Here is a 20,066-nt window from a genome sequence, read left to right on the forward strand (position 1 = left end):
ATCTAAAAAATGTATCTTTAGCACTAACAACTAAAATCCCCCGGATTCATGAGAATCTGTAAGAAAATGATTGTTTAGAATTTTATGCTACCAAATGCTATAACTGCCTAGATGGCAGTATTCCTATTGGTACCAAGACAGCTAGACTGTAATTTAGTAATCAAAAGTGTGGATTTTTAATTATTTGGAAGATGACTGGATTTATCCTATTGTGTAAGTAATTACTCTATCATTTAATTAACATGAATATTGTAGTCTCTCCTGTGGTTGGCAATTTCATAATTGAAAATGAATCTTTTTCTGTGTTCTGAATATTCTACTTCTCCGTGTGAGGAGTCTTCCAAGCTGCCTCGATTATGAAGTTTCATTTCAGGCTGTTGCAGTGTCAATAACTGTGTAACTTCTGTTGAACAGTGCTTATACTCTTGGTCTTGCCTGCTTTTTGACTTTGCTTTTTGAAATTCCAAACAATTATTTGCAGTGATACTAATCATTTGACAGTTATGCCTAATTTATTACCCTCGTGTTGCATTTAGAGAACACGGTTCCAAATTATATAGCATTGTATCTTGTGTTAGCTTTTGAAGGGTTGACTTCCAATTGAAGTGGGTAGTTCTTCTATTTCACGAGTAGTTCAAATTCTGAAATAAAGAAAATCTTTGGCACAATGTATATTACTTGTTAGATATTGGCATGGCAGTCTTAGTGTGCTGCCCATGTGTTTGAGACAAGGAAACCTTTAAGACTCCACAAATAAGCATCAAACTTTCAGGTGTACCTGCAAAGACGAGTGGGTTTCAAAACCATTTATGTTGTTCAGCTTATGCATAGGTATCTTCCAACAACTAGCAGAGGGCTCTGAAAGTCAAGGGCCCTCATTAAATATTTCAGCCCCTTTCAGTGAGAAGTACAGCATGGATAAATCTACAGAACCTATACAGAAAGGGTACATTTTCCCACACCTTGATCGTGTGGAAATGTAGTTATCTGGGACTAACGGGTTAAAGACGGTGGCAGAATACTGTATATTATCAAAGCATAATCTGATGTATTTGGCATTTTGCCTGAACATTTCACCATTCAACTTAAACTTTTGCAATTCTTGCTTAACATTGAATTCTTGACTCAAACTTCTTTTTAAATTCTGTGAATTCAGATTAGTCATAATTGTGCTGCTTATTCTGCCATAGCTGTTAGAGAGGGAATGATTAACTGACAGTCAAACTTCTTTTGAAGTGTAAGGGGAAGAGAAGAGCATTCTGGAGATGCCATGTTTCATAGGCCCATCCATATGGATGTGATGGGCATATGTCTAAACAAGGGAGGGGAGAATACAAGATATAAGGCTTACAGATGGCTTTCATAGGCTGCATGACCAATCTACTGTTCTTGTATTCACATGCACCTTGATCGCATAAGATGATGAACTTGTGGGGCCTGAGATTCTGTCCTTTTACTGTGTTTTGATGATTGGGTGGTAAAATAAAACATCTAATAGAGTAACTGTCAAAAAGGAGAAGAAAAACAAAAAAAGGCTGTAATGTGTAATCTTGTTGCCAGCGATATATGTGTGATAGATGAGGTGGACGTGCTATATATTTGTTTGGCATTCTATAATCCTTTCCAGTCTTGTGGATGAACTGCAGATTTTGCAAAGCAAAAATTCTTTCTCTTTATTTTTTCACAATTTCTTATCTCAAATATTTCTCAATCTGCAGTTGGACTTGAAATGTCTTAGATTATTTTTGGCAGAGACATGAAACTGATGGATGTCATACTGTCACAGATTTGCTACCGCTTCATGACAGTATATGTTGAAATAAATAAGTAAATTGAAATGCTTTAGCCAAAATTCTCTGCATTATCAAAATACTACTTTTAACTGGGTTCAGAAGGTAATAGAGATTATAATAATCAGGGCATTACATCTACTATTCCATCTTTGAGAGCAGTTAGACAATTTGCTACCAATTGCACTTGTAAAAGTTTTCTTGTTTGTTTGTTTTTTCTCTTTTTTTTAGCAAGACTCTATACAGTGGATTTACAACAGCATTGAAAGTGTGCAGGAAGATCTTCAGAAAACAAATGCCAAGCCTCCTGGAGATGACGGAGGAGATGCCTTTGACTGCAAAGTGGAAGGTATATGGTGCTGGTTTGATTTTGTTTTTGCTCAGAATGTTGGTGTAAGTAGCAAGGAAAATATAGGCAGTGGGTTTTTTTTTTTTCAGAGATGAAGCTGCATTCAGACAGTAGGATGTGCTTTACATAAGGGTTTGCTTTTTCTGTATTCTAAAAAGGTAAATTTAACATGCTGTTCTTTCAAAATTGTTATATGTCTCATTTAAAAAAAAAGTAAGTTTCTGTGAACACTTTAAATAAAAATTGTTCAATTCTCATTTGTAGTGCTAGGAATTATCTTAATTGTCACTGCTAGTAATCACTGAAGGTTAAATTAGATGAGTTAGTGACTACTGCGTGAGAAATAACAAATCAGCTGTCCTTCAGATTATTTTCAGGCAATTGACATTTAGATAAGTCTGGATTCATATGTGTGTATAAGGATGATAATTAAAGAGGTGGATAATGAGAATTTTGTATTATCTGAGTAAATGCTGACATAGTGGTTTCATTTCTGGGCATTTTCTTGTGGCTTATTTAGAATTACTCAGATTCCCAATGCATTTTTATTGCATTGTATAGCTCTAAATTTTAAGTGAAATTGAATTAGTCCCCTTAATGACTTTTTCTAAAAAGAGTCTAGTGATGTGTCTGTTCTTGAAGTTGTAGTATTTTAATGTTTATAAACCTCCTGGCATTCTGATTTTTAAATCACTCAGCTCCTAGTTGGGATATTACTACATTTTCAAGTAGAATCATCAGACTATACCTATTTCTAGAATGTTTGCATGTTTCCTTTTTATTATTCATTTTTCAATGGCCAGTGCTCCTCTACTGATTTGTGTTTCTTTTTTCTAGAGGTAATTGACAAGTTTAACACTATGGCGATAATTGATGGGAAGAAAGATCATGTAAGCCTGACTGTTGATAATGTTCATCTGGAGTATGGAGTGGTTTACGAGTATGACAGCACAGCTGGAATCAAGTGTCACGTGTTAGAAAAAATGATTGAACCAAAGGGATTTTTCAGCTTGACTGCAAAGGTATGAAATGATTTTTTATGTGTTTATTATTGCTAAGCTTAATATCAGTGCAGCAACATCTTTTTTTTTCTGCTTAGGATTGTATGCTTTTCATTTAATATCTTGTAACCTTTGTTCCTGTTACATTTAGAAGAATGATTGTGTACTCAGGAAATAAAATAAGTTATGATGCGGTTACAAATTGAGCTAAACTGAACAAACATTAAAGAGCTTCAGTCTTCCATTCTTTCTACGTCTTTTCCTATCTTCTTAATTATCAAATAAAACTTCAAATAAAGTTGAAGGTTCGGTGAAACGTCAAAAAGTTGTGAAGATAGGCAATAGTTTCCAAATGTGGTTTTGATGAAACAAAATAGTATATACAACTTAAATTTGTTTCAGTGAGAGTAATAGAAGTAGCATAGCATCTGTCTTTTTATGTTTTAAAATAAAATAAAGCTGTGTATATATGGGTGGCTAACAATGGCAAAATCAGAGATGAAGTAAAAAACAAGTGCAACTTAAGAGTTTACACTGAAGTTTTTTCTTGGTGAGTATTTTCAAATATTAAAACATGCAATAGTCATGAAAGGAATTGTGAAGGTTTTTTGCTGATAGTTTATAGTAGAAAGGCTGGGGTTGAAAGGGACCTTTAAAGATTCTCTACTTCCAGCCCTCCTACCTGTAGTCAGGGTTGCCACCCACTAGCTTAGGTTTGACAATCACATTGGTAAGTTCTCTCAAGACCCTGGGATGCTTGTTATCCAGCCCTATAAACTGGAAATAGTCTAGATAATGCTAAAAGTCACTGGCCTGACTTGTTGTTAGTTGTTCCTGTATTAGTAGTTAGTTCTTCCTATGTTCATAACATCATATGAAATGAGGTAATAATTACTAACTGCTTAAGAAATACTTTTCTACTGTTGTATTCAGGACTTTCAGTACACTGATTCTGGCCTTAATTAATGCTGTGTCATAACCCTTAGCGTGTAGGCTGACTAATTATTCAAAGATTACACTTCCATATTGCTTTTTAATAATATGACTATGTTAGAAAAGTGATAGTCATCAAAAGATGTCCAGTGGTTTAAAAACAATAACAAAATGAGCAGACGCCTTTGCTCAAGAGCAGTAATAAAAACTGTAGTGGCATTTTATCAATCCTAGTTGTCTGCAAATGGTTCTTGGTGCTCTGTATGTAAACTCTGCACTTGCAGTTAAATATTATGCTTCCCTCCATTTCCTTTTCTCTCATCTTGCTGCGTATTTGTTGTTGCTTTGCATTTTTAAGCATTTGTATTCTGCATCATATTTAGTGTAGTGAAGTAATCCTGGATTGCTTTCTGATACTGTACAAAGCTTTATTGTGTTTTGCTTACAAGTAACCAAAGTTATATTGCAAACGTTACTTAATTTTAATGCATTTAAGATATTTTTTCATCTGTTCATTAAATTATTGAAATAATATTAAATAAACTGAAAAATTGCAAGTGCAACCAAAATAATTGGAATATTTTAATGCAGTAATTACTCATTTTTGCAGAAGAGTGAGTCTTTCCTCCGTCCTCCTGGGGACATGAGAAAAATTTCTCTCAGGATCTTGTCATGCATAATCTGCAACTTGTTAAAAAGTTAAGATTTTGTACTCCAAAATCTCTGGAGAGTGTCATTTTTTTTTCTTAAAATTTTCTAAACTATTCCAGCTTGTAAGTTGTATTTTACAGCTGCAATGATGGGTAGAATAGTAATGAACAGTAGCAGAAGAGAATTGTAGACATAGTTCTCATGATGTATTAATGTTATATGTGCTGTTTGTTCAGAATTCTTTGCAAGTTGGTGTAATATTAATACTATGGGATTGCTTTGGTAAAATTGTTATGTAGACTGACTGGCTGATGTGGTCAGTCTGGTATCAAAAAGAGTTATTTGTATTAGGTCACTGAACTTCTCTATTTAGCTGTAATTTAAACTTCTGGAGTGTAGTTGTGAAAAATTTTCCACTTTTTATGATATATCGCTTGGAGATAGTTGATTATCTCTAAAATTCAAGCCACTTCTGTTTACATGTGTTAATCCGGATTTGGGGTGCCTTTGTTAGACCTTTGTTAGGCTTTAAATGTGTGCTTTTCAAACTCATTTTCAGAGGCTGGACACAACTGCAATATAGGGATCTCCCATGCTCCGTCATACAGTGAATTTCAGTACCTGAAATAAATCTTTTACTGAAAAAAGGGCTATATACTACCCTCAACTGTTGAACGCTCCTTTCTTTCAGTTTTCTTTCTTCACTTGCTGGGACTATTTTCATCATAGCAAGACTTCAGTCTTTTCTAGCCAGTATGGCTTATTTTGTTCACTATTTCATGTTTTGTATGCAAAGAATGAAAAAAAGGAAAGCACTCAGATTTATTATATGCTTTCTCATTTTTTAAAAAATATTAATTATATGGGCAGATGAATGTTTGCTACAACTAATGAATTGGTTCATAAGCTTTTCGTAATATGTACTGCTAAAGTAATTACAGCAGATATTGAATTTCAGGTGAGCCATGTTGGTTGCACTAGTAGGAAATTAGTAGTAAATCCATTATGAGAGAATGTCATGAGAAGCCAAGTGAAACTACTTGTTACAAGTATAATTTATGCCAGTGACAGGGACAAATTTAGAGAAACCTTTTTTGCTTGCCAGGTTTCCATTGTTTTTTTGTGATTTAGTTCTGTGAAGTTAATGCCTATAATGTTAAAAGGCTTTAAAAGGGTTATCTGGCTTTTTCAGCCTAAATTATAGGGGATGATAAGTAAAGGGTTCTATTTCATAATGTGATGATTTTGTTTTTATTCTCTTAGATTTTGGAAGCACTGGCAAAAAGTGATGAGCAGTTTGTGCAGAACTGCAACAGCCTCAGTTCCTTAAGTGAAGTAATCTCTACTGAGCTTCAAAGTAAATTCAGTGTTATTTGCAGTGAGAAAATTGAACATATCTACCGAAGAATTTCTAGTTACAAAAAGGTATGGTCTGCATGTCTTAACCTTTGTGATAATTGTCTTTCAAGGGAAAATAAACAAGCAAAATTGTATGATTTGAATAATTCTCCTGAATGTTTGTTACAGTGAAAAAATGTGGCTGAAAGATTAGCTATATTGAGCCTTGAATGCCAAAACTGAGTTATTACATAGTGTTTAAGCTGTATTCTTTATCATCCCTTTTTTAGACGCTATGTAGTTCATATTCTTTCTTGTTTTCTGTGCTCAGCTGCAGATAGAATCAACTACATATTTCCTACAAAAGGGCTATCGTTCTTGATCAATATTGTGAACTTGCAGATTTTAACCAAATATGAAGCCATAACAGCAGAATTGTTTTTCCTTCTAGTATGTCTTAATTCTAAGTATCAAATTGTTATTCTTTTATTCATCTCTAATGCCCTTCAAATTAGTATGACTTTTTACTAGCCTGCCTATTAAGAGCAATAGCTCTTTAAATTGTTAGATTAATTTATGTTAATAAAACTTTATAGCACAAAATAAGCGGAACGTTTCTGACTTTTATGCATGTGAGATCTAGGTTAAATAGATAGAATTGAACAAATAACCTAGATTGTGATCTATAGCTATTGTCAGTGTATTTTTCTGTATATGTTTAGTTAAGCAAGACCTAACCTAAACAACCATTTGCTAATGATGCATACTTAGTTTTTCATAGTGCCTTCTTTTTTTTTTTTTTCCACAAAGCATCCTGATTATTAGGAATTAGGAACTAGTTTTAAGAAATCTGAGTTGTGACACTTCAAAATTTGACTGTCCTGTACTTCATGTGCTGAAAGAGAGAGAGAGAGAGAGGTTTAGTGTAGAAGCTTTGTACTGCTCTGTAAGTTGCATGTTTTCTGAAGGAAGAGGTGGGAAACCTTTAAGGATAGTTCAGTATGGGATAAAGAAAAAAAAAAAAAAAGTTTCCAAAGACTTGGATAGGGTAGTCTCCACCAAAGCATGTAATAAACTCAGGAGCTGAATCCTGGCAGGAGGCAGGAGAGATTGAAGTGGTACTGATACTGCATTATTTAACATCAGCTGTTTGCCTGAACTACAGATTTCCATGTTTCTAAAAACAAATTAAAATCAACGTATTGCTTTGAAAGCAAATTTCTTAGTTTTAGTATTAATAATAGCATATTTAGGGTTTGAATAGCATGAGGTATTTTGTACCTTTCCTCTAGCCAAAAAAAAAAAAAAAAAATATTGAGAATGATGTACACTTTCTTTACAGGAGGCCAAGACAATAAGTGAAATTTTATTGTATTATACTGGATATGCATAAGCCGTTGGGAGGTTTTCATCATGCTTGTGCTGTCTAGAAAAGTATATTTGATACAAACTGCACTTTTAAGCTCATACATTCAAAAATCAATAGTTTCATGGTTAGAGCTTTTAATAACAATTAATAATGCAGTGTATTGCAGGAACAGATAGGTCGTTTTCTTGGCAAGGTAAAGGTAACCATAGTTACAGAAGACTTTTGGAATGCCTGAGCTTGGCTTGGCTCCTGGTTTCACTGTGAAAGTTTGAATTCTATAAATAGAAAACCCATAGATTTCTGCAGTTCCTACTATTATTATTTTTATCAGAACATTTTGCTCATTATAAACTTGGAATCTAGTACCATGAGTCCCAGATGTTTCTCAACACATACATGAACATAATTTTGGGTCTGACTTATGACCTGATTAAATCTTAGCCAGGCATTTGGTCTCTCTGGAGAATGATGTGTGGGAGATAGAGATGAGAAATATGTACTGCTTGCAGAAACATTTTCATCATTGGATGTCCTTAGTGCCCTTCTTAACTATTTGTACATTCTTCAGCCTTTGAACAATTCCATAATTGGATTTCTTCTAACCTTCCAGATAGTTTTCTAATATGAAGATTTAAATATGATTTATCAATCAAGAGTTTACCAAGCTAAAGTAATATGACACCAAAATAAACAGAGATTTAAGTACCAGCACAAAAAGCTGTTACTTCTCAGAGGGAATATATCTTGGTGCAGCTAAAATGTTAGTCAAAGCCTAATTGATTGAATTGGTACTGACATATTGTATGAAATAAACTGTACAAGTTAACTTCAAAATATTCTTATGCATGAGTTATGCTCTGTAACTGAGTTAGTACCAAAGGTTTGTACAATATTTTCCTTCTTTGCACCTTGTTCTGTCACTGGATACAACTGAAAAGAGCCTGGCTCCACAGTCTTTGCACCTTCCCTTTGAGTATTTGCATATGTTGATAAGATTCCTTCATCCTTCTGTAGGCGGTCCCAATTGACTGAGTCTGGCCTCACAGGTTTTCCAGTTCCTTCATCATCTTTGTAGCCCTTTGCTAGACTCCTTCCAGTACGTCAAGGTCTCTCTTGTACCGGGGAGACCGGAACTGGGCACAGCACTCTAAGTGAAGCCTCACCAGTTCTGAGCAGAAGGGAACAATCACATTTACCAGCCTGCTGTCAGTACTACTACTGCAGCCATGGTTAGCATTAGGGAGAGCCATTTCTCTGTATGAAATTCATAATTTATAGTGGTAAATTCTTTATTTTTATTTTCTATATTCTTTATCAAGCTAAAATTTTAGAATTTTTCTTTTCAGAAATTTGTTGAACTATTTCTGTGTCAGGAAGTGTTTATAAATGTCATGTGAAATAGAGCACTGGATCATAGAGTACTTCTAGGCTTTCACTCCCAGAACACTGTTTAGTATTTTATGTATTCCAAGGAAAATAGCCTTCTCGGTACAAAGCTTTTTACAGATACGAAAAGTATCATTTACTTTAAAAAATAGAAAATATTTTTTTTTAAATCTTTACTCTTTTGAGAAAATTGGGATTTAAGAATTAAAGAATAGCCTGTATTATAACTTTTGTTTTCTAATAATGTAGTTAAGGTTTGTCAGATGAGTGCTGACATACCAAAAACTGCTAATCAAAATTTTGTTTTCTTCCCCACTTCTAGTTTTCAAGAGTATTAAAAAACAGAGCTTGGCCTACCTTCAAGCAAGCTAAGTCAAAGATTTCACCACTTCACAGCAGTGATTTCTGTCCAACCAATTGCCATATCAATGTCATGGAAGTGTCTTACCCTAAAACCTCAACTTCTGTTGGTAGTGCTTTTGGTGTACAGTTAGACAGCAGAAAACATTCTTCACATGAAAAAGGAAATAAAAACACTGACCAAGGTAGGCCAGTAGAGTGTGAAGTCCAGTAGTTCTGTTACAGAATCATAAAATATTAAAAATCATAACATCATAAATAATAAAATATTAATATTAAAGACAAGCCTTTATGAAATCCTCTGTTTTCAATATTTATTTGCTTTAAAACATAATAAAGGCTAACTGTAATTTCACGCCAACTTTTTACTTAAGTAGTTAGACTTGCATAAGCAAAATAACATGCAAAATCAAATAATTACATGAAGCTTCAAGTGGGTAAATATTTCAAACTTTATTACCTATTTTACGTAAGAAATTATGTTAGAATATATAAATCTAACTGCTTTGTATTTTTCCTAGGTAAACTGAATCCTATGATTTATGTTCAACATAGCATTACTACAATGGCTGCCCCTTCAGGACAGTCTCTCAGCCAGCAAGAGGGTCATGGTCTGAGGTACCTCTTAAAAGAAGAAGATTTAGAAACACAAGATGTCTACCAGAAATTGCTGTTCAAATTACAAACTGCACTGAAAGAGATGGAAACATGTGTCTGTCAAATAGATGAGTAAGTGAATGCTACCATCTAGACTTGCTTTAAATTTTTCCATTGACAATATTAATGAATCTGAACATATGTAGGATGGAATCAATAAATCAATATTGACTGCAGATGAAATTGTAAGAATTGCAAAATTTTTCTTTTCATTTTTCCCATGTACCTATTTTTTACCCATTTGTTTGTAGCTTTTGTGTGGAATGGAATAATAATTTTGAGGTGTGAGAAATATGAAATGCATATGTCTTCAAGGTTCACTAAGAGTGGAAGCAAGAGGAAGAGCTACAAAATTAGCTTCTTTATAACTCACCAGTGATTGCTGAATAGTCCTGAAGATGAATTTGTTGGCAGGGTATTTTTTACTGATAGGAAGATTATTAGCTTATTAGACATTTTTAAAAAACAAATTAGCCTTAATGAAGGATTCTAGGTCTAGAGCTGTACTTGAGTGATTAGGACACTTGATTTGAATGTGGGAGGCTCAGAGTCACATCAGAGTCTGTCCTAATTTAGGACGAGGATTTAAAATTTATTTTTCCAGTTGTGAGATAAGTGAGCTGACTGCTTGGGTTGAGGATGAACAACGTTAGGTGTTTCTGTTTTGAAAGATTCTATGTGTGATACGAATGATTCCTTTTGAAAATACAAATTACGTAATTATTTTAATTTAAAAGATCTTTTGTCACGACCTTCAGTTTAGAAAGGCGGTATATCCTTCTGTTGTTTTGTAGACTATAAAATGGTTTATCCTCTCAGTTTATGAGTAGGAATCTTTTTGTATAATTGGGATGGTAAAGTAATAGTAAAAAAGTAATTGTAACGTATTGCAGTGCATAGGAATGAAAGTAAGTATAGACTGGTCTATCATTTTTTTTGTTTTAAGAAAGAATTTTCATTGTCTTTAAGTTCTTCTACTAATTATCCTGATGAAGGTAGTTAAATTTAATATGATTTCAGTGCTTGGATGCGCTAAAAAAATGACTATCTGTGGTGCCTGTATTTGTAACCAATGTTCAAGGAGGTCAGGAGATCGTATGTGGAAGTTCAGTGAATGTTTCAGGAAGCTCCAGTTACCAGACAATCACACTTTTCCTTTCCACCCTCTTGATGGCTCTATGATTCTGTGACGTAAGAGCGCAGCAACTTCTGAGCCTTTTACTCATACAAGTGCATATTTACAGACATGTGTATCTACAGACACACATATATTGTTTGTATGTGTATATCATATATCTGCCTAGGTTGATTTTGAGTCCCACAGTTGTGGAAGTAAACACAAGGGTTCACTCTTTCCTCTTTCATGAAGTTCCTATACACTGACATTGTAGTAAACCTTGCATAAGGTACACGAAGTTGCTTAGCAAATATTACCTTTTACTGTTTGTAAAACTCAGCTTTTTCCTTCTTTCTTGCTAACAGACATTGAGTGGACCATCAGCATATATTACTGTAGAGGAAAGTAGTTCTGTACAGAAAATGGGGTATGCAAGGGACCTACTTAAAATTACTGAACAGGCAAGAGGGAAGCCAGGACTAGCTGGGTGAGGGCAGTTGAGGAGTACATAGTGTATTGCATCAGAACACAGTTACAGCTACTACCTACCTCCTGAGAGAAGTGTTAGGATTACTAAGAAAAAGAATAATGAGAGAATAATGGAACAGCTGTGCTCAAATTAGAAATATTCATAGTCCAACAACTAAGGGTATATACTTAAACATGTTGATCCTTGAACTTCACAAAGGCTGTACAGCATGCTTTTTCCTTTTGACATGAGCAACAATAAGATTTGTGTCTTTATTTATGGAATTACCTTTTTCTATATAAGAAAAACCTAACCCTCCTTACTGTGATTGTATCAGAAAAGAAAATGCAACCACAGTAGCACAATTTTAAATCTAAATGATACAGGTTGGGCTACTAAATGACTGTTTGGCACCCTTCGTAATAGTAGCATTGAGAAACTGTTGCTCTGTCATGTTACAGATGTCTCTGCTCTGTGCTAAGATCTTTGTCCCTGCCCTCAAAATCCAGGGGCAGTGATGTCTGCCCAACCTCTCCTATCTGTTAGTGAATGAAAGAGAACTGAAAAAGATGTGTGTTTCACCTGAAAGAGCTTGTGAATTATGGGTAGGGGATGAGTAAGAGAAGATTGTGTATTCCTAGCATTATCTCCATAATAACTTCCATTATGGCTCCTAAATGAGACGTATGAATAGGAAAAGAAAGGTGCAAACAAAAAGGCATTTATTCCCTTCCCACAGCCTCTCAAAGCTCCATTGACTCCTTGTTCAAGTAGTTCAACAGTATCACAGTATTTCTTTAGTACTGTTGCCAGTTGCCCAGCATTAACACAAGAATAAGTGCCTTCAGTTGTTTTCTTACAGGATGACTTTATATTCTTTTTTTCACGTGCAGTCAACATGCTCCAATGATCCCAGGTGTTTTTTGAAAGATACCTATTGGGAGCCTGAACACTTTCCAGTTCTGCATGGATTGAGGAGAAGTCAGAGCAACTTACAAGTTGCATTGGTGTTGTTTTTTCTTTCTTTTTTCTTTCTTGGGCTCTAGGGGAAAGGGACTGGCTATCCATTCTTAATGCTCAGACTGGCCATAACATCTTTTGTTTCTGACATAGTTACAGAATTGTGTTTATTTGGGTTCCATATCAGATTAGTTCCATCCATGAGGGTTCTTTTGGTCAAGTTTTAAATTTCTATGTATATTGGAATTTTTTTCTTTTTCTTTTCTGTAGTTATAGGGTCTTTCTGGCTATTAGTTAGTACTCATACACATATTTCTTCTCTGACAGATGGATTTTGAAGACGATTTTGTTTATGGTTGACCATCTCCAAAGAAAATACAATGTGCATGTACTATATTTAAAAAGAAGAAACTTTAGAAAATAAGTCTGTTTTAAACATGATTGATGTGTTTTTCTGAGACCAGGTCTGGTTTTGTGTGTTTTAGACTCCCTGAATTGGGTTTCTAAAAGCAATTCAGTGACCTCAGGAACTCCAACTCCAGAGCTCTGTTATCCAGAGTTCCAGCTTTCGTTCACAGTAGTTCAGCAAAAAAATTTCCTTAGAAAAAGAGCCTGCATGCTGGGAGAAAGTGAAAAGCTCCCTTAGGAAAAGCTCCAGCTACCTTCATCAGTCTTTTTCCAAGATCTTGGCAGCAGTGACTAAACAGTCGCATAAAAGAACAGGATATAATAGTCTGTCTGTTTCTTGACAAATAATTACTTAGGGGAAGATATTTTCAGGAGCTGAAATAGGAATTCATTATGCTTGTTTGTTTCTTACTCTTGATTACTTTCCTGCAACAACAAAATCCACAAGAAGTTACCAAAATGTATCTGTCCAAAGGCCTTTTTTTTTTTTTTTTTTTTTTTTTTTTATCCTAAAAGGAAGTGATAATGGGAACACGAGAAAATAAGAGAAATATATATTAATTATTCTTAACTCATCTTCCAGTGGACAGTGCTATTGAGTCTTCTTGAAATCGACCTTTCTGGAAAAGTTAGAATCACCTCCCATGTGTTTATCTAATTCCTTTTTTTTTTTTTTTTTTTTTTTGTATTTTGTTATTCAGAACATTCTGTACTAATTGGTCTTACGGATATCAAGAACTGATTTTTTAAGATATACATTTTCATAACGCATAAGGAGAAAATAGATCAAACTGAACACCGCTGTAAAGTGCACACTCTGTCTTCCTTCCCATCTTTGTGAAATCCTGCTAAGAGATTGCTTAAGTGATGGGGAAGAGCTGAGTGGTGATCTCACACTGATAGGAAGCATTAAGGCATCGTGTAGCCCAAGTATGTCTTTCTAGTGGATGGATCAGTTTAAGGTCCAGTAGAATTATTTTTATTGTATACATAGTTTATCTACATTTCAGTTATAGTTAGGATCAGTACCTTTTTCTGTATGCAGGATACGCATATCTGACACATATATTTGTCAGTCTGTCTCATTAGTTTTTAGTAGGAGAAAGCTATGCAGAAATAATGAAAGAAGTTGCTAAAAAGCTTTGTTTACCATCCTCGTTTTCTTCAAGTTAATGTCAAACCCTATGTTAATCAATCAGGTCCTAATTTCAATGAGACAGAGCCATTGTTTGAGCTATGTGTTCATTGCTTTACAGTAAGCAAACAGTATTATGGGAATAGTTTACCCTATCACATTTCTGAAGTGCGGGATTTCTTAAGAACTCAATGTCATCTGATTTTAGTGAAAAATTACAATATAGAAAGAAGTTTTTGCAAGAAAAATGCTGCCTTCCAAATCCAAACACTAGTTTGAGAACATCATTGTAATGGAGTGTTTGAGTAAAAGAAATTAAAACAGGATAGTCTGTATTAGCTGTTCTGATCTTGAAAGTAAATGAGAACATCTCATTCTCAGAATGAATTAATCACTCAGGAATATGAGTCTTTTTGCTTCCAATATCTGTACATTTTCCAAATACAGCAGTTTGTACTGTTCTCTGTTCTTGACTGGATGTCATTTTGTGCTCTTCCCAGAAGCTTGCAGATTAATCATCAGTTTTACTAGTGATAGTGACTTAGGCACTTGGAATGTGAGGAAATAACACAGGCATGTTAATAACAATTCTTAAAATATTTTGAAAGAGTTTGTGATGCAGGTTGCCATATCTGCTACAGTAGTAATTAAGAAAATACACGTTTTTCACAGAGAAATAGTTTCTTTCATTTGTTGCCTTGTTTTGTGCTGAGAAGCACCTGATTCGTGCCTTAAAGTAGTTGCATTAATATAGAATGTCTCCAAGAATAGGCTGTATTTTGTCCACAAATGGAATCTTGCATTCGTAGAGGATCAAATAGTTAATTAGTTTCATTGATTAAAGCATGATCAAGTCAACTGTAACACTTTTTAATAGGAGAAGATACCACTTTCATCCTCTGTTTTGAACAGTATTTCAAACAGATATGAACTGAATTGATGTAATCTCATGACATATTATAGGATAATATTTGGAAGATGTTGATGAGAAATAGTCTGTTGATGCACTGCTTTTGAAAAACATTAAAAATATTGATTTTTTTTTTTTTGTCTCTCAGCCTTCTTTCCTCAATAACATATTCTCCAAAATCAGAACGTAAAACACCTGAGCCTTTAATACCAGCAGACAGTGACAATGAAAAGGGGGAAAGGAACGGAAAGAAAGTCTGCTTCAGTGTGACAGGTGATGAACAAGAAGATTCTGGTCATGATACTATCAGCAATAGAGATTCTTACAGGTACTTTTGCTGAGAATATTTTTATTTGTCTGTCAAGCAAATCAAGCCTGTGTGTTTGTATAAAATCAAGGAGAACATAAAAACAAGTGATTCTGACATATCTTGATGCCAGTCATTCTAGAAATGTTACATGCCATGTAAAACAAACTTGTTTGCTTATAGATTAGCTATTAGATCTTCAGTGTCCTTAAACTTTATAGGATATTGCAGCCAGAGCTATAAAGCTTTTCTTTAGATTACTTGTAAGAAATAGAAAGTTTCTGTTATGATGCTCCCCAGCAAAATCTGAATGTTTGCCATGGAAAGCAGGAGGCCACAGCTTCTTGCTGATCTCAAGGAAAAAAAAAGTCTGATTCTCAACACATATTCTTTTTCTTCTTCCAGTCAATACTGTAGCAGCATCCCACATCTAGAATTCATAGTGCATCACCTTTACTGGGAATTAAAATGCAAAGAAATTTGAAAAGGAAGAAGTAATTATAGCAAGCACAGGTCTTGATAAAGACAACCTTCTGATGCTTAGAGAGAATTGGTTGATTACCCTTGATGTAAAATCTAAATTAAATTTTAGCTGCAAGTAAAATAAGGCTTTATTATATAACGGCATCTCCAAAAGTAATGCTTCCTAATTTATTATGTTTACCCATGAGGAGGTGGATGTTGGTGGTACAGCAGACTAGAGGATGAACATTCCCACCAATATTCCATTGCATGTTGTTGCCATGTGACAGATGGCAGCAGAGGGGCAGTCTGACAAAATGATGTCTGACATGAAAGTGCGTATGAAGCAAAAGCGTGTCACTGAGTTCCTCCTTATGGGAAAAAATGGCATTGACATTCATCAGTGTGAATGTGAACTCAGTGAGGTAGTGGGTGGTGCACTTCAGCAGTGGTTAACAGTGACATTGGGTCACCTCTGCTGGTGTGGATTTTTAAGATCGTGGCATGCAGGCTTTCTTCATTTCTGTTGAATATGCATGGCTAATGGTGGTGACTGTGTTGAAAATCAGTGTTTTGTAGCTCAGAATTTACTTTATCAACTGGTGTTATTGTGTTCTTTGTATCAGTTGTAGTTTCCATGGAAATAAACAGGAGGCATTACTTTCGGAGCAGTGAACCATGATACTGAATACATGTAGATTGATCCGAAACTAATGCCTCCTGTTTATTTCCATGGCTATATATGTTCATTATCATGGTTCATTATTATGACTAGAAAGTAGAATCACTTTTTTTTTAGTTTGTTTAAATAATTACGTTTAACAAAACTTGAAATTTTCAGATCCCATTGTGACATTATTATAATTGGTATGCTAATTTCAACTGTTAGAATGCCCTAATGCTATGTTGTAGGGCCCCATTCTAAACCTTATAACACAAAAAAACCAACCAAACAAACAACAACAAACAAACAAAACAACAACAACAAAAAAAAAAAAAACAAGGCAGAATGATATGGCATATGGTTGTTATGTCTAATCTGTTTCTCATTTTCCCATGTTTCATTTTCTCATACTTTGCACAATCCTGTTTTAAATAACTTTCATCTTCCCTTTGGGGACTTTTGTATGTGAACAGAATTAGTTAGAAAACATTTCTTAATATCCAGCCAGAAATTCTTAATACTCCTTGGAGCGTTCATCCACTGTAGGAACATGTTACTGATGTCTTTTCACCTATTTAATGGATTTGATTGTAATTATGCTATGTTGGTTCAATTTAACATTTTCCGTATTCACTTGTAGCCAACTAGGTAAGTTGCTATGCCAAAAATAGTAAGGGGTAACTTCTATTTTTACAAAAATAAACAAAACAAATAGGGAGCTTATGAATGAATGAATAATTGTAGCAATATATAAAAAATATATCTATTTATGTCTTGATTCATGGAACCAGAGCCAATTCCTTACATTTAAATGCACTTTAGGTGCAGTTGTGCGTTAGCTTGTATTCACTGGGGTTTTTAAGACTCCCTCTACTGGATAATTACTTGATCATTTCCTGAATCTAGACAATCTTCTTGAAGTGAATAAATCATTCACTGTTGAAGACTTAGAATTCAATTTTTTCTTCATAGTTTTTTCAGTACAAAAGGTTAAGTTTTACTCTGTGCTGCAAAAGTAGATACGTTCTCTGTCTCTTTTCAGTATGGAACAATTTATTATTGAGAGAGAGAACGAGGTGAATGAGTGTAGTATCTACGGCAGAGAAAACAGGAGAAAAAAAAACCCTCAAATTTTAATCCCAGATCTCCTTACTAGACCAATATGGGTGAAATTTTTTATGCATAAAAATTTGCACTGAAGTTAAATGTGTAAATGTGTACATCTCTCACAGAATGAACATTTGTAAAAGATGGGCTAATAAAATATATTTTGGCTGTGCTGTGGTTTAACCCAGCAGCTGGCTCAACACCACACAGCCCTTTGCTCGCTCCCCCACTTACCAGTGGGATGAAGGAGAGAATAGAAAATGGGCTCAGACAAAATTATTTACTAAAAGGAAAAGGGTAATACATATGTGAGTGAATATAACAAGTGATGCACAAGCAATTTTTCACCACCCCTGACCAATGCCCAGCTAGCTCCCTTCTTAGTGAGTGGAATAGATGAAATGAACTCCTATTCCCTTCAAAAACTCCGTCTGCATAATGTCATATGGTATGGAATATCCCTGTGGCCAGCTCCTTGGGCCCTTCGCTGTAAATGGCCTTGGCTTTGTACAACACTGCTTAGCAGCAACTATGAACATTGGTGTGTTATCAACACTGTTCTTCTAGAACCGAAAGGTAGCATCATACCGGACACTCTGAAGAAAGCAGTTCTGTCGCAGCTTGAAACTAAAACAGCCTGGTAGAGATAAGTAGTTTGTAATTTGAGTTTCTCTGCTACTGAAATGGATTAAATCTGTTCTAAGCCCAATATGAGCCCTAGTTTGCAAGTCATAAACTGGAGTCATTGGTAATATTGTATTAGTTATGGACCGAATACAGAATTTAAATATAGTTAGTACATTATTTGAGGCAATAGGTTCAAAAACTGTCACTCATGTAAGAAAACTTAGTTGTTTCACATTGAAAGTATATATTTTCAGTCTGCAAATACTTACTTGCAATGCAAAATTAGCAATGAAAATGGTATCATTGAGTTAGAGAATGTAGTTGTCTGAGCCCTACCATAACTGTAAATTATGATTGCCTAAGTACAGAGGTCTTTACTGTTAATAAAAAATTGTAAGGGCTGTCTCATCATTAAGGTCAAAAGCAGAAAAGGGAAAAAAAAATCTATAACTTTGATATAATGCCTGTGTAAAAGGACATGGCTTTATTTAATTCTGCTTTGTTTTGTTTTCCAAGCGATTGCAACAGCAACAGGAACTCCATTGCGTCGTTCACCAGCATTTGTAGCAGTCAGTGCAGTTCTTACTTTCACAGTGATGAAATGGATTCAGGTATGTTTAGAAAAGTCAGCTATCAATCTGTCATTGGTTCCTTTTACTCAGGTTTATTCTTTTCATTTACCTGGCAGTTTTGTTGCTGTTTTCATTATAAAAATTGCTGCCTCCTTGGTAATAGAAGTGTGTTGTTTTGTTTCTGCCTAGCTAGAGCTGCACATAAAGAGTTCTTCTGTGAGAGACAGCATTCCAGCACCTCTATAGATAGATTGAATTAGTTAGAGCTCTTAGAGTGACTAATTTTTACCACTTTCATGCCCTGACCTTGTCAGGGAGTTATGTTGCACAGAGTAAGGAGCATTTTAGGTGAGTACTGAATGCTTGCCCAGCCTGCGTCAGCATCCAGAATGCAGGATATGGCTGTGTATGTTTGTGGGGAGGAATGTGAGACCACATAGGAGCACATTTTTGTTTATGCCATGACAAATTGAATTTAAATAAATGCAGCTGCTAATAGGAATGAGATGGGATTTAACTGCATGGAGTGCAACAAGGTCATATACTTAGGGACTAATAATAAAAATATTTGCTCTAAGCTGTTAGTTTATCATTTGGGAATGATTTAGAAACAGAGAGAACTGGGCATAGTAGTTGAATATGAGCCAACGCTGAGATTTGGTCATAAAGAAAGAAAACTTTAGAGCTAGTCATATCAGGAGAGGTTTTTTTTTAAGAAAGTATTATGACATTATGCGACATTATCTGCGATACCTTATGAATAATGTAATTCTAGTCAGCTACTTTCAAGGAATTTGAAGAGTGGAGGGCAGATACAGAGAAAAGGGATGAAGAAATCATTTATCTTTAATAAATGATCTTTATCTTCAACCTAGTATACTGACAAACTGATGTGACCTAGCAAAGCAACACTTTGAGGTACTGCTTTAAGGTACCTGAAAGTATAGGTGTCAAGCATAGATTCAGTGTTAATGTTGATAGGTACTGCCACGCAGTGAACTCCCACTCTCTGAATGACTTAATTTTTTTCTACTTCCAAATGTAGCGTGGCTGACTTCAGATTGGAGTTCTTTGGCACTGTGCTCCGTTTGTTACAAATAAAATCTTGTGAAAGGTTATAACTGCTGCCTATAAGGACATCTAAAAGAGCTGAAAAGAAAATCAAGGAGACAAAACTGCTATTTAAGTGTTTCACTGACATAAGAAAAATGAGTCTAGATTGACCATGAATAAATTTGTGTTATAAATTATCAAGTAGCTACTTGTTATCTGTCACTGTAACAGCAAGGGTGAAAACCAGTTGTGAGCTCAATTTTTCACTGTTTTTGAAAGAGTTCAGCTCACATTACCTGTTGTCTGAGAGTGCAAGTGACTGAGGGCAGTGACCTAGGAGAGTCCTCTTTTGCGTTGTCTTAGAAAACTATATTCTGTGTACCACTAAAAGCTTTTTATCAAATACAGGATTTGGTTACTATATTGTTTAAGTACCAAACT

The 20,066-nt window shown here is 34.8% G+C and overlaps 1 protein-coding gene across 2 annotated transcripts in view; it reads left to right on the top strand.

The window, feature by feature from the left end:
* PREX2 (phosphatidylinositol-3,4,5-trisphosphate dependent Rac exchange factor 2) overlaps window positions 1-20,066 on the top strand; it is a 172,753-nt gene that overhangs the window by 89,632 nt on the left and 63,055 nt on the right. For both annotated transcript variants that reach the window (XM_418285.8, XM_040691246.1), the window contains exons 21-27: window positions 2,022-2,139; window positions 2,977-3,161; window positions 5,988-6,149; window positions 9,140-9,362; window positions 9,699-9,906; window positions 14,982-15,161; window positions 18,517-18,611. In XM_418285.8, coding sequence (XP_418285.5) covers window positions 2,022-2,139; window positions 2,977-3,161; window positions 5,988-6,149; window positions 9,140-9,362; window positions 9,699-9,906; window positions 14,982-15,161; window positions 18,517-18,611 — 1,171 coding nt within the window. The remainder of the gene's footprint in view (window positions 1-2,021; window positions 2,140-2,976; window positions 3,162-5,987; window positions 6,150-9,139; window positions 9,363-9,698; window positions 9,907-14,981; window positions 15,162-18,516; window positions 18,612-20,066) is intronic.

This window comes from Gallus gallus, chromosome 2 (genome assembly GCF_016699485.2).
Source record: "Gallus gallus isolate bGalGal1 chromosome 2, bGalGal1.mat.broiler.GRCg7b, whole genome shotgun sequence".
NCBI classification, from domain to species: Eukaryota; Metazoa; Chordata; class Aves; order Galliformes; family Phasianidae; genus Gallus; species Gallus gallus.